Source organism: Stigmatopora argus, chromosome 5 (genome assembly GCF_051989625.1).
Source record: "Stigmatopora argus isolate UIUO_Sarg chromosome 5, RoL_Sarg_1.0, whole genome shotgun sequence".
In the NCBI taxonomy this organism is placed as follows: domain Eukaryota; kingdom Metazoa; phylum Chordata; class Actinopteri; order Syngnathiformes; family Syngnathidae; genus Stigmatopora; species Stigmatopora argus.
In genome coordinates this window covers 2137796-2165387 of record NC_135391.1, presented here as the reverse complement: position 1 = coordinate 2165387, position 27592 = coordinate 2137796, and the positions used below count along the sequence as shown (strand labels likewise).

General features: G+C 38.4%; 1 protein-coding gene across 1 annotated transcript in view; it reads left to right on the top strand.

The window, feature by feature from the left end:
* The window catches only part of LOC144074522 (transmembrane protein 132B), a 117815-nt gene that overhangs the window by 68488 nt on the left and 21735 nt on the right, over nt 1-27592 (top strand). Inside the window, exon 6 of the mRNA XM_077600993.1 lies at nt 21758-21944. Coding sequence (XP_077457119.1) covers nt 21758-21944 — 187 coding nt within the window. The remainder of the gene's footprint in view (nt 1-21757; nt 21945-27592) is intronic.

Here is a 27592-nt window from a genome sequence, read left to right as displayed (position 1 = left end):
GTTTTAATAGGGAGTACAAATTTGTGTGTTACTTTGAAGGCAAAATCTTAAGAAAAATCATATTTCTGAGGTTCTGTATGAATCGAAAGGATAATCTGCTGGATTGCGCATTCCGAAAGGGTGTTTTCTGCACATTCAAAAAGGAGGTCAGGTGATCAGTACAACCAGGAAGTGTGTCCGTAGCGGTCTCGTTTGTCATCCCTAGGTAAGATGGCGGCGCCCTGAGCGAGTTTTTTTTCACGTTTTACGCAAGGTACGTTTTTTTTCTGAGTTTCAGCCATTGAATTTCTGAAAAAAATTAAGTCGTGCATTTGCGGAAATAGAATAAAGATCTCCGTCAAATACCAAAATTTGAACGCAAAGAATAAAAATGATCCTTATAACAAAACTAAATTCTTACTCCAAAACAATCAACTAGTCTTTACTATTGGCTGAATTGGTACTATTAAATAAATAAAAAATACCCTCCAAAAGGCAAAATCTCTTGTTCTGCGTTTTTTTTTGTCGTAACACTTTTAACTCGTTGTTCTTTTGTGCTCTTTTTTTTGTGTGTGTTCTCCCGTTTCCTCGCCGCAGAAGTCCCGCGGCTGCTGTTTAATTGATTCTTTTCATCACGTTAATCAAAAAGGCGAGCCGCGGCTTCCTTGAGTGCTGAGCGCCTCGCCGCGCTTGAACGCCGGCCGGCCAATCGGCCGGCGAACAACCTGCGCTCTCCCGGGACCTCGCCCTCGCCTAAATGGCTAAAAACGTTGTTAAAAAGAGCGGAAAAACAAACTGCGAGTGCTCAACCAGAGGGCAAAAAAAGGCCAATGGCGCTAAAGGCTGATACTTTCCAAATGTGTTAATAACCCTTTGAATGCCTAAAATTCAAACTGTTTCATGACAGGTCTAAATAGCAAAAAAAGCAAAAAAAATCATTGGACATTTTTCGGCTTCTAAACTCCAAAAAGTTGTCATTTAAAAAAAAATCATAGAAATATATCAATTATCTGAAAAAGCTAATACAGTTATCCCTCGTTTTTCGCTGATAATTTTAGATCAGACATGGCCGTGATAATCAAAAAACGCAAAGTAGGATCACCCCTGTTATTACTACATACAATACGACATTTTCACGCTTATAAAAAAATTACAAGAACACAAATACAATTATCAAGCTGTGTATTTATTAAATATTACAGTTATACTGCAATGTATTCAGTGCCAAAGTAGTGGAGCCCTGCCTTCCACCATTTTTTATTCCATGTCTTCCGCTTGCGAGTTTCAGCGTGGATTTTGACATTTTTAGTGGTGAAGGATCATATTAAATGCAACCTATGAATATGTATATACTATTACTATAATATTTCCTATTTATTTATGTCTAAAATGTATTTTGCTGTCTGTATTCTCACCGTCTTGCTACTCTGACAGTGAAATTTCGCAAATATGGGATGACTAAAGTTATATAATCTAATATATATACACACACAACATATTTACTCGCATATAAGCCGCATCTGTCGGACAAAAAATGTTGACTCAATCGAGGGTACGGCCTTTATGCACTTAAAAAGACGACATGCACGAAACTGCTAGGCGACCAAGGTGAAACACCATAACAACATGACGCCATGACGTCATGATGCCACGACGCCGTGACGCCACGACGTCACGACGCCATGACGCCATGACGCCATGACGTCACGATGCCACGACGCCATGATGCAAGACAATGCGGCCGATACGGTCTTTCATTTAAAAATAGAGAAAAGATAAACAGATAAAATGCTAAACAAAATCTATCTTGACGTCTGTATATATGTGTATATATATGTATATATGTATATATATGTATATATATATATATATATATATATGTATATATGTGTATATATGTGTATATATGTATATATATGTGTATATATATGTATGTATATGTATATATGTATATATGTATGTATATATATATATATATATATATATATATATATGTGTGTGTGTATGTATATATATATATATGTATGTATATGTATGTATGTATATATATATATATATATATATATATATATATATATATATATATATATAGCCATTTGATCAAATGCCTCATGGTCTTTGATGGCATCGAGTCTATAGAAGTCATATTAGCATCACATCGTTAACAAATATGCAAGCTTAAAACCTATGTTACCTTTTTGAATTTTATCTTTATGTCCTCAACAACAACAACAACAACAACCCTGAAACATGGCGGCTAAGCAGTGCTTGCCTGACAGTTTCCCTCGATTCCAAAAGCCAGCCCACCACGTTAGGCTGTCACTTATCGATGGCTGCCGTCAGTAAAATGTGGCATTTTGGGGGGCCTGTCAAGAACACCTTGGCTTTTGTATCTCCCGTCTTTTGGTCTGCGCCCCCTCCCAGGACGCCGAGCCGTCTCGCCTCCCTCCATTTCCATTTCTATTTCATTTCTCCTTCATTCTTTGCTGTTTATACGGCGTCTCTCTCGTTATCTATTTCCATCTCGGCTTCGCTTCGCTAACAAGACGCTTCCTGTCTGTCTAGCGCATCTGTTGATTACCTAATTACCCAACAAACACACACACACACACACACCAAACAAGACGGATCGGGCCGCGTTGCGAATCGCCTCTTTTGCAATCAGTCTGCTTTTGCCAAGCTTTTATCATCTACTTTAAACCAAAGAGAAAAAAAAAGATGAAAAAAGACCAAAGTTGTGATTGTCTCCGGTCATATTTTTGCCCGTGTGCGTCACTAAACTTCAAAACTCGATAATTTAGTTGAACGCAAATGCATTTAGGGAGGAAAGCAATTTCAATAACGTTGCTTTATTGCAGCTTTTCTTCCTTCAAATGAATGAATTATTTATCAAACAGTATTTTCATGCAAATATCTTATTCGCTCGCTAGTGAAATCTGGAACAAATTGGCGTTCAGATTATTGCGTAGCCTTAACTTGAAAGTTTTTTTTTTAATATAAACTGGCTTTTTTAAGTTCTTATGAATGTAAAGGCCGTCCACGGGCAACCTGGGCACCAATAAGTCTGCATTTAATTCATAAGCCCTAATTTAAAAAAACCTATCCATGCTACGTAGCTACCAAATTTTAAGACTATGTTGAGGTTAGATTTCACAAAACATGTTTATTGTAATAATATTGTTACTTGGTCCAGTATTTTTTAGGTTTTAAACTTTACAATTAAAAAATAAACTAATATCTTAAATGTTATTTTTCCTAATTTATGTATATATTACAAATATTTGGCTTTTTTAAGTTCTCATAAATGTAAAGACCGTCCACGGGCAACCTGGGCACCAATAAGTCTGCATTTAATTCATTAGCCCTAATTTAAAAAAACTAGCAATGCTACATAGCTACCAAATTTTAAGACAATATGTTGACGTTAGATTTCACAAAACATCTTTATTGTAATAATAATGTTGCTTGTGTCCAGTATTTTTGAGGTTTTATACCCTGACAATTTTTTTTTAATAAACTAATATCTTAAATGTTATTTTTCCCAATTTATGTATGTATTACAAATATTTGGCTTTTTTAAGTTCTCATCAATATAAAGGCTATCCACGGGCAACCTGGGCACCAATAAGTCTGCATTTAATTCATAAGCGCTAATTAAAAAAATACTTAGCCATGCTACGTAGCTAACAAATTTTAAGACAATATGTTGATGTTTATTGTAATAATAACGTTAATTGTGTCCAGTATATTTTAGGTTTTATACTCTATGACAAAGATTTTTTTAAATAAACCAATATGTTACATTTTTTTCCAATTCATATATGTATCACAAATATTTAGCCTTTTAGGTCTAATCCATCATTCTAGCAACAACAAAAGACCCTTTAAAAATCGAAAGAAAAATGCCCCGTGCAGTAAAACCAATTGTTTATATTGTTACTTTTTCCGTGCTAATAAAAAAAGCTAATTGGAGGTTTTACCATCTTTTCTTTGAGCAGCTTTAAGATGTCATAAAAACTGAAAAATCGATCAGAGACGCCCTCGTAAAAATCGGCTCGAACATCCCGACGCGTGACGTTTGCTGACATTGCGGGAAAAAAAAATCCCCTTTTTAAAAATCCGCCAACCCTTAGCTCCGACGCGGCTAAGTGGCTAATCGGGATGCTAGTCCCTCATGCGGAACGCCCATTAAACACGCTGACGGATGTGTCCCATTTTACCCTTTTGGACCGCTATTGACTTTTTTAAAGCGGGTGCGGCGCGAAGCGGCGGTGATTAACGGCGTGATTATGTGTGCCAGGATGCCCATTAGCTGCCACACACACACACACACACACACACACACACACATGCACACACACACACAGGTGGCACTGCACGCATAGATGTGTGTTGACGGCAACGAATGCTCCCGAGACTAATTATCAGTCAGGTGTGTCATCTCGCATTTATTTGGGCCGCTAGGGCGCTAACAAGCGTTTCCTCTGCTGTTATTTTTCTCTTTTTTCCCGCTTCCGCTTTTTCCCGCGTTTTGCCATCTGTCTGCCGTATTTCCTCGCCGGTGACGGGGAGGAAGAAAAAGTGGGCGGCGGAGTAGAAAAGAAGTGGCGCCGTGCATTCAGATGAAGGCGGAACAAAGGTTGCCTTTTGTTTGGGGCGGCAAGCGGAAAGGCCGTAAAAGGGAGTCGGTCGGGTGTGAGGCGCATCGTGGAAAAAACACGCGTCGCCAATATTTGACTCGCTTGCCGTGGCCGTGTTTCTTGCTAGAGGGCGTTTGGCTTTACCTTAAACTTTGTGGATATGCCGGATTTCTGAGCTCAAAATAATGACGACTGAATGAAGGGTACGGCTTATATGCGCATAAATTAGACCTGACATGCATGAAACTGCAAGGTGACAAAGACAAAATGTCATAATGCAAGACAAAGCAGCCAATATGGTGATTTATTTCAAAATAGAGAAAATATAAACAGATATAACGCTAGACAAAATTTCATTTGACGTCTATGAATGTAATTGAAGAAGAAAAAAAACATATCTTGCATAAAACGTGACAAAACTCACTTGTGCCTGCCATTGCTTGCTATGGACCCACTTCCTGGTTGTACTGCTCACTTGACTTCCTTTTTGAATTTTCCTAATTCTTCCTTCATACAGTATTTTAGAAATACCACGTTCGATGACTTTTCTTAAGATTTTCCCTTGAAAGTAACACATTTGTACTCCCTATTAAAACCATGAAAACGGGGGTGAAAATTGTAAATCAGGGGGCGGCTTATACGAGAGAAATGGTAAAATTCAATGATTTTAAGGTAATTTTAAGGGTACGGGTTATACGCACAGGTGGCTTATATGTGAGAAAATATGGTACTAGACATCCAATCAATTTTGGATCATCGATTTCCGGACTACTTCCTGTGCATTATGCTGATTTGGGGACATTTTTATGGTACTTTCGGTTGGTTTTGGCTCCATTTATTGTGACATCTATGAATGAAATTCAAGAAAAAAATAAACCACACTTGCATAAAATGTGGAAAAACTCACTTATGCCTGCCATTGCTCGCTCAGGGCGCCGCCATCTTACCTAGAGATGACAAACTAGACCACTACGGACACACTTCCTGGTTGTACTGCTCACCTGACCTCCTTTTTGAATTTGTCTACATGCAGGCAACACTTTAGAATTGTCCAATCCAGCAATCGCTTATACAGAATCTCAGAAATATCACGTGCAATGATTTTTCTTAAGATTTTCCCTTCAAAGTAACACATTTGTACTCCCTATTAAAACCACGAATATGCAGGCAAAAAATTGTGAATCAGGGGGCATCTTATACGGGAGAAATTGTAAAATTCAACGATTTTAAGGCATTCTTAAGGGTGCGGCTTATACGCGGAGGCGGCTAATATGCAAGAAAATACCATATATATATTATATTGTATTCATATTATTATAAAGACCGATAGGGTGTTAGCGCAGACTTAAAAAAATAAAATAACCTCCGTTGCAGGTCGACTGGGTGTTACCCAATCACTACACACCCCGTTTAAGAGGATGCTAGCAGGGGCCCGCGAGGACAATTCTGGCACCCGATCCCTGGACAGATTTGTTCCGCCACTGGTTGTACTCATGCTAGACATGTCCTCCACATTCCGTTTGATAGCCCGTTGCTGTGGTGACCCCAAATAACCAAACTTTAATGGCCAGTGTTATCAGGAAACCACACGATTATGACTTTTGGGAGAACCCGGGGGGTAAATTTACGGCTACCCGATGTGCCCCTCAGACGACATTGCGTGCGAAAGTCCATTAAAATGTAGGACCGGTGCTTTGCTGGCTAGCAGCCAGCGCGGGGCCAAAAAAGTGAGACCCCGAGGCTCAACGACGCTTACGCTCTGATTAGCAAATTAGCATGTGCCGACAAATGGCAGGGGGGCATTAGCATTGGGAGCTAACGGGGGGGAAAAAGGGCATCGAACGGGGGCAGTCGGCGACATTTTGTGCCGCGTCATCGTTAATCAATGCGATGCTAAGCGACGCTAAGTGGCTGGTAATGTTCGTTTGGGGAGGCGGGGGTCGGACAGGAAGTGTGGCAGACCTGGGTCGTTGTGACCGTGACCTTTGCGTTTGCCGCGACACGACAACTCCGGTTACACTTTTTCACTTTTAAACTTTGACGGCAATTTAATTGCTGTTGACGCCCTATCAAAACATTGCGGGTCAAACTTTTTCAGTTTTTTGAGGCCCATTTTGTCAAAAATGTCTTTTTGCCTATAAATGGATGTTTATTGAGGGCGGGTCAAGGAGGGGCGGCATCTCTTCAACCTGTCATTGCATAAACCATGACATATTAGCAGTCGTTTTTGGATCTGGATTATAGCCGAAATGGGTCAAACAAGATCGGTTTTACAAAAAAAATGTACATTAAAAAATATTTTTCCCGTCCAAAAGTTGTTATACGGCGTACACAATTTGAAGTGATTGATAAAGTATAAAATACGGGGAAAAAAATTATAAATTGACACGTATGTACAGTAATCCCTCGATTATCGCGGCTTCACTACATCGTTTTTTCTTCTGGGGGAAATTATTTTTGTTAATTAAATTTTTTTGTAAGTTCATAAAAATGTGATAATCGACGCTGAAATTTGCAAGTGGAAGACACTCCCCTGTCCTCTGCTTGATACTAGAAATATATATACCGTATTTTCACAACTATAAGGCACACTTAAGTCTTAAATTTTCTCCAAAATAGACAGGGCACCTTATAACCCAGTGTATATGGAAAAAAAATAAAATGTGTCATTCATTGAGGGTGCGCCTTATAATGCGGTGCGCCTTATAATGCGGTGCGCCTTATAATGCGGTGCGCCTTATAGTCGTGAAAATACGGTATGTATTTATTTAAGTTCATAAAAATTAGAAAATCCACGTTAAAATTCGCAAGCATAAGTGACTTCCCTTGTCCTTGCTACTCGGAGTCAGCACTGAAGTAAAAAAATAAATAAATAGGGGGACCTTTGCGGTTTTTCGTTTATCATGGTCTACATGAACCACGATAATCGAGGGATTACTGTATTGTTTTTTTTCAAGCTTTGCTCTTGAAAAATAATGTTTATTCTCCGTTTTCCCACACCACCTGAAGGGCCCTTGACGTACTATTTTAGTCAGACGCTTTCTTGGGAAGAAGACTGCGGCAATTCAGTCTGGTTATTGAAGGGTGTGCATACTTTAGCAAGTTTGGCAAAGACTGTTCTTGATATCTACTCATTTTTGCCGTCAAACGAGTAAATTTGCGTCCGCGGTTAGAGTGGTGCACCAGGTGCACCTCCTTGAATTTTGGTAGCTCATAGCGGCGTTTCTTGTCATTTTCTCCCGCCGTGGTCGCCACTTTGGCTTCCCGCCAAAGCTGGTTTTTCATCACCGACTAATAGCTTGAGTGCGTGTTGTGTCTTTTGATTTTGTTCCAAACTATTTTTTTTTTCTCGCTCTTTCTCTCTCAATGACTCAGATGGCACACCAGTTGATTTTCCTGGTAATATGTTTTAAAATAAAATTAATGTCATGCAATCTTCCCAAAAGCCTTCCTAATTAAATCCAAAATGATTAGTGGGCCAATGTTCCCTTTTGTTAGCGATTATTGGAGAGAAGATTGGGAATTTCTAGGAAACGAGACGGGCCAACAATTATTAAACGTGGTTTTTGTGTTAAATTAATAACAACGAGTGGATTTATTAACCTTAAGTGAATTCAGCACCTCAAATCCCTTCTTTGCAATTTTCATTTTTTTTTCTGAAAAAAATGAAACCAAACATGTAAAAAACTTGATTGAAGTTGTCTAATAGCATCTAAAAAGTCGCATTTTTTACAGTGTACTGGAGAATGGTTTACTTGAAAAATAATGAATGGAATATCGTTTATACATTTTAACAGTCAAACTGCTAACACAACATTTCCCCAAAAGATTTTTTAAATTTTATTGAGAATCAGATTGTGGAGTTTGCATTTTCTTCCCGTGCCTGCGTAGGTTTTCTCCGGGTACTAAATTTTCCTCCCTAATCCCCAAACATGTATGCTAAGCTAATTGTACCACTAAATTGCCCTTAGGGTTGACCCTGATTGGTTGTTTGTCTTCTCGCGCCCTGTGATTGGCTGACCACCAATTCCATAATTGCCTGGGATAGGCTCCAGCACCCCTGTGACCTTTGTGAGGAAAAGCGGTACTGAAATTGAATGAATGAATTGAACTTTGGGGGACCGGTGGACGAGTGGTTAGCACATTGGACTTACAGTTCTGAGGTCGAGGGTTTGATCCCAGGTGGGTCCTCCCTGTATCGAGTTTGTATGTTCTGTCTGGGCTTGCGTGGGTTTTCTCTGGATACTACAATTTTTCCCCACCACCCAAAAACATGCATGCTAGGCTAATTAAATGCTAAATTGCCCCTATCCTCGTGTGTGATTGGTTGTCTGTCTCCATGTGCCCTCCGATTGGCTGGCCACCCATTCAGCCTGTCTCCCTGTAGTTGGCTGGGATAGGCTCCAGCACCCCCGTGACCCTTGTGAGGATACGCGGTTCAGAAATGGAGGCAGAAAAGGTTAAACAAGCGCTACTTTAATGCAGAGAGCCTCATCCAATAAAAAAAAACGCTGCACCGAAGGCTTGAAAGTTGAAAAGCCGCACCTGCTTGTAAACTTTAAAAACCGATAAAAAAAGATTGTCGTCCAAGACGACAAACGCCGGCGTCCCTTTTGTTTTCCGTCACCTTCCCCCCCTCGCGCGGTTCCTCATCTCGGATTCCCGTCACTTGCTCGCCGCCCTCATCGCCGACGCCGCTTTGACACAAACGACCCCGACGCATATAACAATTCCGCTCTTGTTGTAGAAAACATCCCGGCGGGCCACGCGGGGCCGTATTAAAAGCCCGTTTACGGTTTCGGCTCCCCGTCGTAAAAGGGCGTACACTAAAGTTTTATGGACACGCGGCGCCCTCGCATTCATTAGCCGTGGGGATTCTTTGCATTTGAAAGAAAACGTGGGAAAAAATGCCCTGTTTTTTTGAAGGACGACTCCATCTGTATGCATGAGGACTTAAAGACCTCATCCGGGGGAAACGCACACAAGTTATGTTGACACTCGCCCGCCGCATCCGCAATGGCGGAATGTTACGGCGCCGGGCGACCCCGAGCGAGCGGGGGGAACTGCCCTATGGGAACGTTGCGTTTATGACCTCGGCGATGGAAGAAGCGACAAAAAGTCGTAAAAAAGAGAAACTTTGTTAAGAAAGATAACTCAAATTCATGTGACAAAACGTTGGTGGAATAATGTCCGAGTATCAGCACTAAAGATAATTACCATTTTTTCTCGCATATAAGCCGTATTTGTAACTAAAATTAATGATGACCGAATCAAGGGTATGGCTTATATGCGCACAAATTAGACTTGATAGGCACGAAACTGCAAGGTGACAAAGTTGAAATGCCATAAAGCTAGATCACAGGTGTCAAAGTGGTGGCCCGGGGCCAAATCTGGCCCGCCGCATCATTTTGTGCGGCCCGAGAAAGTAAATCATGAGTGCCGACTTCCTGTTTTAGGATCAAATTCAAATGAAGAGTATAGATGTGTATTAAATGTCCTGTTTCCCCCCTTTTTAAATCAATAATTGTCATTTTTTAATCATTTTTTTTCTGTTTTTAGTTCAAAAATCATTTTGTAAAATCTAAAAATATATTTAAAAAAAGCTAAAATAAAAATTGTTTTACATCTATTAAATGAATATTCAGGGCTTTTAATCCAGTTCTTTTAATCCATTTATATAAAAAATATTTAAATATTATATCTAAAATGGTCCGGCCCACTTCCTGGTTGCACTGGTCACATGACTTCCTTTTTGAATTCTCCTAATTCTTCCTTCATACAGTATTTTAGAAATACCACGTTCGATGACTTTTCTTAAGATTTTCCCTTCAAAGTAACACATTTGTACTCCCTATTAAAACCATGAATACAGGGGTGAAAATTGTGAATCAGGGGGCGGCTTATACGAGAGAAATGGTAAAATTCAACGATTGTAAGGCAATTTTAAGGGTACGGCTTATACGCAGAGGCGGCTTATATGTGAGAAAATATGGTACTAGACATCCAATCAATTTTGGATCATCAATTTCCGGGCTACTTCCTGTTCATGGGTCGCATTATGCTGATTTTGGGGCATTTATTATTATTATTATGGTACTTTCAGTTGGTTTTGGGTCATTATAGGCTACTTTCACAAGGTTTTGGGGGGATTTTTGGGCTACTTCCAGTTGTTTTTTTGTTTTTTTTAGGTTCCTTGTTAACTCATTGGCTGTCATTGAAGGCGCCATTTAGATAGAAAATGAATGAATGAATGAAAATGACGCAAAGTGCAGTAGTTGTCAATGGATGAAAATGACTTGTTTTGAGAGGGCTTAAGCTAAAAATTGCAGTAAAATTCCATCTTCGTGGCCTTATTTTTGGGCTTCTTTCCTGTTCACTTCCTGCCTCAAATCCTCTGGCCACGCGCCCCCGATAGCCATGATTGACGGGGTCACTGGCGCTTCACGCCGCGACCGGTCCGCTTACCACCTGACATGAGGGCGACTAGTGGACTTTTAAGGGGCATGTTTCCCAGCTCACCCGCTTTCCCCTCCACAGCTCCCTTAGCCATGAGCATAAAAGTAGCAAAAGTAGCAAACTCCGCCTCCTCTCGCTGTCAACCAGTGAACGGGAGAGGTCGGCATCGGCAGCGCTCGGTCTTCTGGGAGTCGGGCTTGATTTATTTATCTTTTTAAAGGAGCGGGCGGTCGGCACGCTTGACAGGCCGGACTTGATACCTGGCCTGATTCAGTCACTCCGCCCAGTGCCTCGCTGTTGGCTGCTAATGGCTAAATATACGCCAGCGTGTATTCTGGCACACACACACAAACAGCGAAAAATCTCTGCAGCCTCACAGTTCTGGGATCGAGGGTTCGATTCCCAGGTGGGTCATCAAAATGTGGAGTTTGCGTGTTTTCCCCGATGCATGCTAGGCTAGTTTAAATTGTCTCCAAGTTTGAGTGCAAATGGCTTGCTACCGATTCAGGACTGGGATAAGCTCCAGCACCCCCTGCAACCCTTGTCGGAAAATGAAAACATTGGTTAATTTGCTGCCATCCCTCCCACTTTGTCGTCTTGTCTACTTGTCTGTGGCCGTCAATGGTAGCCAATGGGTTAACTTTTGGATGTTTTAGGTCACAGGTGTCAAGGTGGCGGCCCGGGGGCCAAATCTGGTCCGCCGCTTCATTTTGTGTGGCCCGGGAAAGTAAATCATCAGTGGCGACTTTCTGTTTTAGGATCATATTAAAATGATAGATATAGATATATATTAAATTTTTTGTAGTATTTTTTGTTTTCCACTTTAATATGGCACATAATTAAAGAAAAATTTGGTTTCCTTTCGCAATGAAAAACAAATTATTACATAAATGATTTTCCCTTGCTAAGAAAAAAAAACCTCAAAAATTAAATTTTTTTTTTAGATATATAAAAAATTGAATATTCAGGGCTTTGAATCCAGTTCTTTTAATCCATTTATAAAAGAAAATCTAAATATTATATCTAAAATGGTCCAGCCAATGCGGCCCGCGAACCAACCCGAGTCTGACACCCTTGTTTTAGGTCATTTCCGGTTAATTTTTGGTGACTTGCTTGCAAATTCGGCTAATTTTTGGGTGAGAATTTATTGATTTTTGAATTATGGACGGGTGGCTTGTTATTAATTTTAGGTGATGGAATAGGGAGTGACCCAAAAATGTCCCAAAATGATAGAAATCGATAAAAAGTATGACAATATTTCATCACTTTAATGTATTTTCACAGCCTTACTTCGAGCCAATAAACATCTATTACAATTACGAAGTCTATTCTTCTCACAATAATCATAAATGATAAATCCGCCATCAAATTCGATTAGCATTCACAACGATATTAACACCCGGAACTGACAGCATAAGACAAAAAAAAAAATCTTTTTTTTTTTTAAAAAGATTTTATTCAGATCTTGTTGGTGTTCCCTGGTGAAAATCCACATTGTCTAATGCGGACTCTCATCTTCACATCTTTAGCATATTTAAATAATATTATAATAATAATAATGATGGCATGGACTCTTTTGTGTGCAAAGTGCTTCGTGGCTAACTTCTGTTTTTCACTCTATTTGTTGTGATAAATGACTGTTAGATGTAATTTCCCTAGATCATATCTCTCTGGGACACACACACATGCCATAATTAGACTGCCTGATTAATAATTCATTATTACTTTTTTTAACGCCTTTTAGAATCACTGTGTGGGAGTGTAACAAAAAAAGTCACTCATCTACTGAAAATGAGGATTATTTTTAATCCATGTCTATAAAAGTAAAAACAAAAAAGTAGCTAATTTATGCTAATTGTTAGCATTTTGATATCAAATTCATTCTTCGGCAATCCACAATGTTTCATCATTTTTTCCAGGGTAATGTATCCACTTATGGATCTGTGTGAGTATCGATATTTTATTATTGGAATATTTTTTGACAAAATCCCATCAGTTAGTGCATTAATGTCAACTCGGTTTCATGTGGGCAGGACCATTTTAGATATAATATTTAGATTTTTTAAATAAATGGATTAAAAGAACTGGATCAAAAGCCCTGAATATTCTGTTTTTTATAGATCTAAAACAATGTTTATTTTAGCTTTTTTAAATATATTTTTAGATTTTACAAAATGATTTTTGAACTAAAATCAGAAAAAAATGGATTAAAAAATTACAATTATTGATTTAAAAGGGGGAAAATCAGGAAATGTAATATACATCTATACTGTCTTTAATTTGATCCTAAAACAGAAAGTCGGCACTCATCATTTACTTTCCCGGGCCACACAAAATGATGCGGCGGGCCAGATTTGGCCCCCTGGCCGCCACTTTGACACGTGTGCCCTATTGGAAGAAGTACCCAATGTATTGACCAAAAAAAACAGAAAATATCAAACGGTGCATTTTATAGAAAATGTGAAAATACGGTATTATTAAGGCTAAACTACCAGTCTTTCGTTTTGAAAAAAATCCTATACCGTATCGGCCCGAATATAAGACGGTGTTTTTTGCATTGAAATGAGACTTAAATACATGGTCGTCTTAAATACATGACTAATAATAATAATAATACATGAAACATATTAATGTTACTGATTGTATACATATTGTAAGATATAAGTTGGAAGTCTGAAATTGTTTATCAGGGAGCCAAGGGGGGGCTCCCCGAGGGTGCCGAGCAAAAGATTTACTTTCTCGGGCCGCACAAAATGATGCGGCGGGACAGATTTGGCCCCCGGGCCGCCACTTTGACACGTGCGAGTTAGAGTCTAAATTGTAATCGTAATAATCGTAATAATAACGTTTCTTTAACTTTTACCTCCACGCCATCATCATCCCCACCAATGCGTTTTGACACAAATATGTCGCCACATCCACATCCGCATCCGCGTTAGATGCGACACACTCACCCACACCCGCGCCAACCCAGGTAAAGTGTAGCACCCCCACCCCCACCACGCACGCTTTCAGCTCTTCTCAGTGCGTGTAATCAGATATTGATTTAATGCGCCACTCGCTGTGACATCCATCTCTGCTTTTTCTCCATCTTCTCTCATGCCTCTCTGCGTTTATGATATTACACACACACACACACACACACACACACACGCACACACACACAAAGTGTGAATTCTGGATTTCTCATTGGCGATGGCCGAGACAAAAAATTGGATTTTTTTTTCCTTTAATTTATTTGAACAAAGGCTATTTGTCCTGGAAGAAAAATGCTTGTCTATTGTAGGCTTGTATTAGTGTGTGTGTGTGTGTTTTTGTGTGTGTGTGTGTTAGGGATGTGCGCTATCCTGTCATATGGAGCCTTGAAAGCCCGCCCTAAACCAGCCTTCATTTTTTTTTTAACCTTCATCATCACCAAGGTCAGACGTCAGAAAATTTGTGTTTGAGAAAAGACAGCTGCCATATTGGAAATCCATGTGAAAATAGGACCAAAACCACCTCTATAGTAGGGGTGGGACCATATATTGATATTGTGATTAGGTTAGGTTAGAACTTAATTTCATCCCATATTCGGGAAATTTCATGGTTGTAGTAGCAAGACAAACACAAGACACAGAAGACATTGTAGACCTAGTTAAAAAAAAATTGAGCCATGCACAGTAAGTCCACAAGGTGGGGACCTTCTACAGACTGCTGCAGTAATCTCTCGAATATCGCGGGCAATTTAGACCAGACATGGCCACAAGAAGACAAAACTAGACTAAAACTAGACTAAAACTAGACTAAAACTAGACTAAAATTAGACTAAAATTAGACTAAAATTAGACTAAAATTAGACTAAAACTTAACCTGTTTTTTTTTATTTATAGCAAGTCGAGAGGAACTATTTTCACTGAGTACAGTATTTAAAATATTTTATTGTATATATCGGTTATATTTAGATATTAATATAATACAGTCTTTTGATATGCTTATTGCTGTAATAGTTAATCATTATATACTTTTTGATCATTGTACTTGTATTTCTGTATAGGCGCGAAATCATGTATTGTGGTAGTTATAATGGGGGTGGTCCTACCTTGTGATTTTTCATTTATCGCAGCCAGTCTGGTGTACATTAATCGCGATATTTGAGGGATTACTGTATATATTGTGACCCATTTTAGGTGACATCTTGTTTTTTAGCACAAAATGAACAAGAAGCGACCCAAAATCAACAGAAAATGACCTGAAGTGACCCAAAATGAACTCATTCATTTACTGCCATTCTTCACTTCAAAAGGGATTGGACATCAACTCGTGATAAATTCATTTTTCCACGGTTTCATCCACCGGATGAAAAGCACATTGATCTTCCTGAATATAAGATTCCACTTCTCCAGCACCCCTAAATAGATTTTCTCAGGGAGGCTGACTAGTCAACAAAACATATTCCCCCCGCCCCCTTTTTAAAAACTTTTTCTCCAACTATTGTTTTTTTTAAGTACATTTTCATCTTCGCTCTTCCAGCCTGCCGTGTTCTCGAAAAAAAAAAATTCGGCTGCATTTACGCAAATAAAGAATGAATGGCGGTAAAAAAAAATCACAGTTGGAGATGTTTGATACACACACACACACACACACACACACACAAAAACACAAACACACACTAGCCTCCCCCTAAAAGCATTTACATGTTGCACAGGTCGGGGGGGCTGCGAAAAAAGCTTCTTTGTTTCTTTTCGTGTAAGTGTGTGTGTGTTACTAACATGTAAGGGGGTGGGGGGTGCGGTTGTTGACGGGGGGCTTCTTGGTAGCCCCGATGATGCGAGGAGACAACAGCATGTGCGTTTAAGTGCGCGTTTGTTTGGGGGTCTCTGCGGGGCCGTGCATGCCATCCCATGTCGGATGTGCAATAAGTGTCACAAGCGAATAGGACATTAACTCCATCCCGTCGCCACGACGTGTTCTGCCTCATCCTCTCGTGCACTACAAGCAAGATCAGAAGAGCGCGACAATGAGGGCAATCTTCACAAACTCACACACACACAGACACACTAAGACGTATTCTTGTGCTTTTAAATTGAAAGGGGACTACCATATTTTCCGCACTACGAGGCGCAACCAAAAGCCGGCAGTGCGCCTTATACATGGATCAATACTGCTCAATTGTTGTATGAAATTCCATTTAGCACAGCTCCATCTACTTGATGCATAGCACAATTCTTAACCACTACTACTACTACTACTACTACTGCTTCATCTCGTGGATGTATAACGCAACCCCTTACTACTACAGCTCCATCTAGTCGTGGATATAAAACACCCCTTAATACTACTACAGCTCCGTCTAGTTGATGTATTACACCCCTCTCATTACTACTACTGCTACTACTACTACTACTACTATTACAACTCCATCTAGTGGATATATAACACAACCCACTACTACTACTATTTATACAGCTCTTATCTAGTGAATTAGTACTGCTACTGAGACTACTACTAATACTAGTACTACTAATACTAGTACTGCTATTAGCAGCACTACTACTACTACTAGTAGTACTAGTACTACTAATACTAGTACTGCTACTAGCAGCACTACTATTACTAGTAGTACTAGTACTACTCATACTAGTACTGCTACTAGCAGCACAACTACTACTACTTGGAGTACTAGTACTAATACTAGTACTGCTACTAGCAGCACTACTACTCGTACTACTGCTAGTACTACTGCTAGTACTACTGCTAGTTCTACTGCTAGTTCTACTGCTAGTACTATTACTAGTACTATTACTAGTACTACTACTGCTACTCGACTACTACTGCTACTCTACTACTACTGCTACTACTACCACTACTACTACTACTAGTATTACTGCCACCACTACTACTACTAGTATTACTGCTACTACTACTAGTACTACTGCTACTAATACCGGTACTACTGCTACTACTACTACTAGTACTACTGCTACTGCTACTACTAGTACTACTGCTACTACTACCGGTACTACGACTACTACTACTACAACGACTACAACTACAACTACTACTACTACAACGACTACAACAACTACTACGACTACAACAGCTTCATCTAGTAGATATACAACACACTCCTCATCCACTACTACTACCACCACTTCAACTACTACCACAGTGTTTTATAATGCAGTGTATACAAACATATATATTTTAAATGTCATTAATAAGACAAATCTTTGAAGTATGGCTCTACTTTGACATCCTAATGGGATAAATGTTTTGGCCCTACACGTGCCTGTCCTTGTATTTTTGGCCAGATGATTCCTCCAACGTCCTTTAAGACCAAGCCGACTGACTGACTGACAGCTTTGGCGCCTAGCATAATATAAACATGTATATATTTTACATATACGGCGACTTCATTTCCATGCAAAGTGGCCACTGTGACATTCCCACAGTGTGTGTGTGTATGTTAAAGACCTCACGCAATTGCAGACAACATCACACACATTTGCACAAAATGCCCCATCACAACATGGTGCCAGCCACTCCGCCGTCGCGTTACACAATACACAACGTGTGTTATTGCGCCTGTGTCCTTTCACTTTGATGCGCTTGTGTTAGTGCAAACTGACAGGAAGCCCAGCATGCTTACGACCAGCTGTGTCGTACACACACATACACACACACGCACACACACAGGTGTTGTTGTGTGACAGTGTTGTCAAGTTGCCGTTCCGCCAGGTGCCGTTTTATCTTCTTGTCTTGTCGCAAGTACACTTCTGACAGCTCTTGTGTTTGTATGTGTATGTGTGTGTGTGTGTGTTTGTGTGTGTTTGTGTGTGTGTTTGTGCATGTCTGATGGACAGGTCCTTGCCACTAACTTGGACGACCCCAAGGACAATAAACGTGTGCGTGTTAGGAGAAAAAAAGCCAACTCTCAAAACCAGAAACACGCAAGGACAATTTTATTGACAGTATTTTTTTTTCTCTTTTGGGCTGAAATATTTCAAACTGCGGAGTGGTTGGCTCGTCCGTCTCACAGTTCTAAGATCAGGGTTAAATCCCAGGGCTCTGGCTTTCCTGTGGGGAGTTTGCATGTTCATGTTCTCCCCGGGCTTGCGTGGGTTTTTTACGGGTACTCCGATTTTCTCCCACATCCCAAAAACATGCGGTTGATAACTTTAAATTGGATTTTTTTTACAAAGGAAAATCTCCTTTATTTAATTTTTTATTCTAATTTTATTAGTCAGTTTTTTTTGTAGTTTTTTTGTTTTTAAAGATATTTTCTTTTCTTTTTTCTTTGACTTACAATCTTATCATTTTGAATGTTTTTTTCATGTTTCCAATTAGAACAAACAACTTTGAATATTTATGCAAATGAGCTCCCTTTTTAACTAAACATTATTAAAAAAAGAAAGAAAGATTAGATTACTATATTTAAACAATATTTAATCTTTTTGTTATTTAGTTATGAGTAGATCAGTACTTTTTTTTGTTCTTTTGTCTCGAAAAAAATGTATGAATGAGTTTAATGCTCATAATTCAAGTTGAATTTAATTTATTTTTCCCTTTTATATTGCGAACATTATCTTCTGGGAACGTTTTATGTAAGTTTTTAATCATCACAATGCTTTTCTGAGCCATTAAACAAGTGATGGACATGCTGGAAAAAAAATTAAACATTTAAAAATGTCATCAGTCCTTTTGCTAATTACGATGATGGCGTAAAAAAGAAAAAAAACAGCCCGCGACATATTTTATTTGACATTAAAACAAATGCTTATCCCAGCTTATTATCTGGGGGAAAAGTTCTAATAATCATCAAGGCAAATTGTTTCAATGAACGTGAGCTGCAATCATCATTAAAAAGCTTATTATTAGTATTTATTTTTTTGCTAATGGCGCGAATCTGTTGGAAAATGAATTTCTTGCTCAGGCAAAGAATAAAAATATTGAGTTATTATTAAAATGAAGGTGCAAAGTCAAAGTATGTAAAGGGTATTAAAATGTAAATGTGTTTCTGGTCAGTGACCTGTCAATCAAACATAAGCATAACTTCTAAATGGCAATCAAAATAGCATGTTTTGGAGCTAAAAATGCTATGTTAATAGCAGAGCGGACGTGGCTAATGTCTGGTTACACCTGTCAAGGTGGACATGTTGCCCTTTCAGCTCCAGTGATTACACTATCACCCCCAGTTACCTTTCTATGTCCTCCAGTGTTTTATTTATTTATTTTTTTACTTAGTTTTAAAGCTCTTTTGCAATTGGTTAGCAGCAGCCATTTTTGTATTGCAATGGTTGTTTTTTTGTTTCAACCTATTTGCAATAATAACTTCATTTTAAATGTCCAATTAATTTAGCTAAAGTGAATTAATCCAATTACGCCTCTGCAATATTGCACCCCTAATGTTGGCAATGTTTTAATAAAGATAAATATATAAATAAATAAATTTTAAACTGGATTTAGAAAAAAATGACAATTTAGAAACGTGTTGTTATACATACACATAACATATTTATTTATTTATTTTTTCTAAAATAGCACAAGTTAAAAACAATGTCAGGTAAAAAAAAAAAAGTAAAATATTTGTTTCCATTTTAAACAGGATTTACAAATGAAAAACATTTTATACATACATACATATGACGCAAAAAATATATTTTCTAAAATAACACGTAGAATTACGCTTCTCTGAACAAAAATATGTATCAGGTTAAAAAGAATAATTAAAAACTATATATAATTAATCTATGTAAAATATTTTTTGTTCCACTTTAAACATGATTTACAAATAAAAAACATTTTATACATACATACATATGACGCAAAAAAAATATTTTTAAATAGCACATATAGAATTACACTCCTCTGAACAAAAATATTTATCAGGTTAAAAAAAATATAATTAATCTATGTAAAATATTTTTGTTCCACTTTAAACAGGATTTACACATGAAAGACATTTTAGAAACATCTTACGCCATTAAAAAATATATTTTCCAAAATACAACATACAGAACTAAACCTCTCCGACTGAAGAAATTTATCATCTTACAAAAAACAAAATAAAAAAAGCCTTTAGCCCTAAAAACAAATCCTCACCTTCAATAATCCATCTATGTAAAACAACAATTAATTTTTTTACCAATTGATTAAACATTCTCCCCAAATTTACAACGCCTACTTCATCTCAACAACACGGTCTCTAGTTTTGCAGTCATTTCCATTTATGGTATATATGGATTTTCTGGGGTAATAATAAGAAGTAAAGTGACAGTAAAGCCAAACATTTCAATCCGGCTTGTTTTGTACGATCGATGTAACAATAAAGGCCGTGATTACGCTCGTCAAGCCGTTAAAATCTGTCGTAAAGGTATTTGACTCCCACTTCTGCTTCCCTCACGCCCACCTATCTACACACACACACACATTACACACACAGACACACACTTTATATGCATATCCAGCTGCGTTATCATCAATGTTCTTTTTTACTCTATGAATAAGTTGGCATGACTTGAGGCAGCCGAGCAATGAGGCGCAGCTGCAAGAAATAATCAATGAAAGAGTTCATTTTCTTTATTTTCCTCTCCGGATTTAATGGCCCAAGAAGTCAAAATGGAGATGAAAAGAACCTCAAAAGTGTTCAAAGTAGATGGAAACATTTTTAGTAGTGATCTCACCTCGTAAAAAAATGATTTTAAAACTAACGGGCTACTGTATTATTTTGGATTTTTGTGGTTCTTACTTATTTTTTGTACAAATTATTGTTTTTTTTCCCCTATTTTTTGGTTTAGTTTTTATTCTGAATGACAGGCTAGATGCTGGACCATGAAACACTACATTAGGACTGTACCATTTTTATTCCTGGTCGTAGGGATGCTTTTAAAGCAAAAACTTAGCTTTTTTTTTTATTGTTGTTTTTAGCGTAGCCTAGCATGCTACTTTTTGCTCATTAGTTCGGTAATATCTAATTTATCATGGGTAGTATGTGACAAGAGCTGCTGCTCTCTGATATGTTTTTTTATTATGTCTATTTTATATTATTTGGACTTTTACAAGCATCTCGGTACTATTATTTAACTCCCACAGAAATTGACATTGCCCTCTAGTGGACAGGTAAAATATCTCAAATTCTAATCTGCGTTTTTTCCACATTTCATGTTTGTATTATCGCTCCTACAACTCTTCCGATACTTTAGAGCACTTGTGTCAAAGTGGTGGCCCGGGGGCCAAATCTGGCCCGCCGCATGATTTTGTCTGGCCCGGGAAACGACTTTCTGTTTTAGGATCAAATTCAAATGAAGAGTATAGATGTATTTTAAATGTCCTGATTTTCCCCCTTTTAAATCAATAATTGTAATTTTTTTATTCATTTTTTCTGTGTTTTTAGTTCCAAAATCATTTTTGTAAAATCTAAATATATATTTAAAAAAAAGCTAAAATAAGCATTGTTTTAGATCCATAAAAAACTGAATATTCAGGGCTTTTAATCCAGTTGAAAAAAAAAAATCTAAATATTATATCTAAAATGGTACGGCCCACGTGAAACCGAGTTGACGTTAAAGCGGCCCGCGAACCAACCCGTATCTGACACGCTTGATTTTGTGGATTCAAGCCGCGATGCCGTGAATCTGCAATAGTCGATCCGCAAAATAGTGAGGTTTTACTGTAATTAGACTGTGGCAATTTCCACTCTACAGGTTGGAGAGTTCGTCATATGAGGTGATGCAGTTGGACTTTGAAGTGGACAATGTGATCACGTTGGCCCCCACCCAAACTTTGCACTGGAGCGTGGAGTACGCCTCCGGCGCCCCGTCCTCGGCGGAGAGAGTGTCGCACCTCTACATCAGCAACGACGACATCCAGGGGATCGTACCATTGGCACAGGTCAGCCCTTCTTTTATGGCTCCTTCTTTACATTTTTCGATTCTTCTAAACTTGTTTGTTTGGGAACCAATTACAGTGGTACCTCGACATACGAGTGCCCCGACATATGAGCAATTTGAGATACGAGTAAAATTTTGGGCAAATATTTATCTTGAGATACGAGACAAATTTTAATATACGAGCACTGGGCGGACCGTTGCATTTTTTTCCTGTTAGTCATTGCGAATGGGGGAGCTTGTTCGCTAATACGAGAGGAGTATATACTACTTGTCGTTGGCAAGTGGTCGTGCGTTATCCTATTGTGAGGACATTAGTGTGCATCATTTTGGGAATATTTTGAAGGGAAGACAAAAGCAAACAACCCTCGATAGGTTGCATCTGAAAGTAAGGGTGGAGGCGGGGCCAATAGAGCCATCCCAGGAGAAAAAAGCTATTAAAATTTCAAACAAAATTAGAATTAAGTTTAGTGTAAGGTTAGATTAAATTTATTTTTGAGTGTGTCTGCGTCTGCAATTCAGTTTTTGAGAAACCTACTTTAACTAATTATCATCTCCATTAGCAAATTTCATCTTTTTACAAATATAGTCAAACCCCCCCCAATTTTTTTTTTGCAATTTAAAAAAAAAAAATTACACCAGCAGAATTTCATCGAGGCATTACATACATCTCATGCAGTTCCTTGTCATTTTTTTCAGCTCAATATTTTTCAGTTAATCAAAATCACAAATGTCTGGAAAATTTGAATACTGGAAAAAGCTTCGGTTTTGGACACCGTTGCCACCATTGAAGGCTTTATGTGACACGTGTCAAAGTGGCGGCCCGGGGGCCAAATCTGGCCCGCCACATCATTTTGTGTGGCCCGGGAAAGTAAATCATGAGTGCCGACTTTCTGTTTTTTCAAATTAAAATGAAGAGTATAGATGTATATTAAATTTCCTGATTTTCCCCCTTTTAAATCAATAATTGTCATTTTTTAATCCAGTTTTTCTGTGTTTTTAGTTCAAAAATCCTTTTGTAAAATCTAGAAATATACAAAAAAGCTAAAATAAACATTGTTTTAGAGCTATAAAAAAACGGAATATTCAGGGCTTTTAATCCAATTTTTTTAATCCATTTATTTAAAAAAAATCTAAATATTATATCTAAAATGGTCCGGCCCACATGAAATCGAGTTGACGTTAAAGCGGCCCGCGAACCAACCCGAGTATGACACCCTTGCTTTAAGAAATCCATCTTAGAGTTCAGAAGGTTGCCGATCTGACAGGATTTTCCGATTTTTCGGAAGTAATACTTTAGTTATTCTATCACTAGCAACATGTGGCTTCGAGACTTTGGTCATTGTATTCAATAACAAAATCCTAATCTGTTTTCTACACCTCATTCACCTCCGTCTTACATTTCTAACGATATCGTTGACGTAAAGTTCTAAATTCTGGTGGATTAAGATGTTTCAAACCTGCACAAAGCAAAAATCACAAGCGGGGGAAAAAAAATAATTGGAGCATCCAGCTGCTCCAGGTGCTTTTGAAAGCTCTTCGTCTTCCATTAGCGGCGAGCTAATCTAGCCTGATAGCCCCTCCTTCAGAGAGTAAAGCCCTGGTGCGAAAAGCCAATTTGGCATGGTGGGCATCTGCTTTCAGTACGCAACAGACGAGCAAAACATGACTGCGGACTGCAATCCAAATTCATATCTTATTTTTTAGGGGAGCGCTTTTTGGAAACTTGGAAACGAGAAAAATTGAATGGAAACCAAAAAAAAACCCCATCATGCTTCAATTGAAAACAACAATTTTTAATTGATCATAATCAGTGTTGTCAGTTTTCAATCAAAATAGCTACCATTTTATATACCGTATTTGTCGCTCCAAAAAGTGTTGACCCAATCGAGGGGGCGGCTTATATGCGCATAAATTAGACTTGACATGCAAGACCAAACCCCGTAACGCAAGACAATGCGGTCGATGAGGTCATTTATTTCAAAATAAAGAAAAGATAAACAGATAAAACACAAAACAAATTTATTTTGCGTCCTTCTTGAGTCTCTCCAGCTGCAAATCGATAAGCTACTTGTCAGTCGTCTGAGACGTCAGTTAGCTTGCGTGCGTGTGTCGGATCAACGATTTCTTCACCATATTTTACTCTGTTTTGGTCAATGCGTCAGACTTCAGACTTCACGTGGGCCGGACCATTTTAGATATAATATTTAGATTTTTTTAAATAAATGGATTAAAAGAACTGGATTAAAAGCCCTGAATATTCAGTTTTTATAGATCTGAAACAATGTTTATTTTAGCTTTTTTTAAAAATATTTTTAGATTTTACAAAATGATTTTTGAACTTAAAACACAGAAAAAATGGATTAAAAAATGACAATTATTGATTTAAAATGGGGAAAAATCAGGAAATTTAATATACATCTATACTCTTCATTTTAATTTGATCCTAAAACAGAAAGTCGGCACTCATGATTTACTTTCCCGGCCCACACTAAATGATGCGGAGGGCCAGATTTGGCCCCCGGGCCGCCACTTTGACACGTGCATTAGCGTGTTTGTTGTAGTGTCTGTCGGTTCAGTAGTTGATTGGTCAGTAGGTCTGGATCTATCTGTATCTTGATCGATTTACGATCTTGACGGTTTGTCGGTTTGTCTATCAGTGAAACTGATATTTTGTCTTCTCCGTATTTGCTCAGACTGGTTTTTCTGTCCTTCTTGCATAATTGGTCGCTGGGCCTGTTTATCAATTGTTTCAGATTTCATACTCTTTGAACGACCGCTTCCCAGTCAAAATGGATGATAAGTTAATACTTCAATTAAATAAATACATTTCCCCCCCAAAAAAAGTCCAATCAAAACCAGGCAGCCATCCCTAAATGGCCCGCAAGCCCTATTTTGCACACCACCACTGATTCAAATCAACCTCCCCCCCAAAAAAAACTAGTTTACTTCTCGACACACGATAAAAATCAACCACAAATGGCTTTATCAGGAAAAACTTTTCCTCAAAACACTGCCTAACAAAGCAGCGCCACCGATTGGATGTTGCCCTGCTCGGAAGGTGTCCCATTACTTTTGTCCCAGTGAGGGTTTGCATCAGTGGCGGTGATTCATCGGGTGTCTGACAGATCACAAGCAAGCAGCGTGTCACTGTTTGCTCCAAGTAATTACTCTGTCCAACAACACACTTGATGACATCGCACACAAAGCTAACACACACACACACATACACACATATTTACGCACACACACCGCCGGCAACGCCACGAGCCCGAGGCTTATTAATCTGACGGTAATGAACATTGTCATCATGATAATAGGGATTTATCAGTGACATATCACATGCGCACGCACGCACGCAAACTCCCACATTCAGTATTTTCCAGCATTTCCCTTTGACACTCTTCTGGATAAAATACGGGGTGTCAAACTCATTTGTTTCTCTTATCGTAGTATGTCTGCTAACGAGGCTGCCACAATTGATCAACTAATGATAGTTGATAAATGATTTATAGGCATTAAATTTGGTCCAAATCCTCTTTTTGAGACTAAGTGGTATTTTGTGGATTATAAGACAAAAAGTGTGGGTGTCATTTTCAAATATAAAGTCGCATTTTTGGTAGGGCCTTTTTATTTTTATAGAAAACAAGAACAAAGATACTCTAAAGCAAGGGTATCAGACTCGGGTTGGTTCGCGGGCCGCGTTAACGTCAACTCGATTTCACATGGGCCAGACCATTTTAGATAGAATATTTAGATATATTTTTTTATAAATGGATTAAAAGAACTGGATTAAAAGCCCTGAATATTCAGTTTTTTTATAGATCTAAAACAATGTTTATTTTAGCTTTTTTTAAATATATTTTTAGATTTTACAAAATGATTTTTGAACTAAAAACACGCAAAAAATGAATTAAAATTTACAATTATTGATTTAAAAGGTGGAAAATCAGGAAATTTAATATACATCTATGCTCTTCATTTTAATTTGATCCTAAAACAAAAAGTCGGCACTCATGATTTACTTTCCCGGGCCACACAAAATGATGCGGCGGGCCAGATTTGGCCCCCGGGCCGCCACTTTGACACCTGTGCTCTTAAGTATAGTAAACGGGATAACAACAGGCTGAATAGGCATCTGTTGACATAAAAAAGGGAGTTGTCAGTGGTCAGAGAGAAAAACCCCCAACATAGAGTGTTAACTCTACTAATTAAATTAAGTTGCAGAACTTTTTTATTCACTTTCATTTTTTGTAAAGTAGTAATTTATATGTAAATGACCTAATACTTTTCATGGTCCTCAAAAAATGCCCAACTAAACCCTTTAAAAAGGACCAAAGTGTTCCAATTTTGTATGAAAGATGTCAGGGACTCACAGAACTGAGAGGAAATGATAAGAAAATTATTTCTTGACTGTGACGATTTCAAAATAAAACAACTCATGAAATTTTTTGGACATTTTGGAGGATTTTGTAAGTTGGATCTTGCTTTTGTATGTTGGGACATCAATTTACTTGCATATAAAAATATATATATATATATATATATATATTTCTCATAGTGTTGAAAATACGTAAATACTCGTATTCACCAAATGTGCTTGAATTTATTCGCTCTTAAATCACGTAAACTGGACATTACACCCAACAATAACCTGACATTTACCCTAAAAAAACAAACAAACATTCCATTCAATTTAAAATTGGATTCATTGCAAAAAAAAAAGAAAATAATGATCTAAAATTGCTTCCATCCCAAGCGTTGGTGCGTGAATCATCCGGCGTGACATCTCAACATTTTTGCACTCATAAAAAAAAAAATTGCAATTGGTCCTTTAACAAGCTGCACATCGGATTTGCACACGCGTGCGCCTCCATTGACTTTACTGCTTATTAATGCGCTGTCATGCCGTAAACAAGGCGCACGTCCGCACGAGGGCCGAACCGTGAGCCGCCATATGTTCAAACGCCTCGCCATCTCTCCGCATGGCCGCGCCCAAATTAAAGCCCCGTTTTTATTTGATTCTCGGGATTGTCTTTTTACGGCCGTCTCAACTGGTTTGAGTGGCGAGCCTGAGAGAGGGGGCGGAGCCAGGCCGAGGCAGAAATTGCCGATAAATCACGCAAATGAATCGACGGGATAAAAGGTTGCCAGACGGAAGGGGCGCCAATTTCTCTCGCTCGGGTGAGAAAATAACGTTTGATAGGCTGTTTTTTTTCCAGGGGGCGCCGGAGAGCGGTTGGGTTTGGAAAAAGTGTACACCCCCCCAAATTTCAGGTTCTTATGATCAGAAAAATGTTTTGTAATTTGTAGTTTTTGAAGGTTTGACAGGAAAATTAACAAAAAAAATAAGTTTCTATGGGATAAATGGGGGTATTTTAACTATTTTGGGGAGGTGGGTCTTCATAAACATGACTTTAGCGCTAGTAGATGTCCAATCCGTTTGAACAGGGAGGCTGACAGCGAATGAAATGACTACGCAAATAAGATGAGATTAAAAAATGAAGGCCAAAATATTTATCGAAATCAAAAAATCAAAAGCCTTTATTGTCATCATACACAGCTGCGTATAGCGAAATTGGTGAGAAAGCAAAGAGCCACTGCACCCATACGCGCCGCCATCTTGGATCCAAAACCAATACTAACAAATAC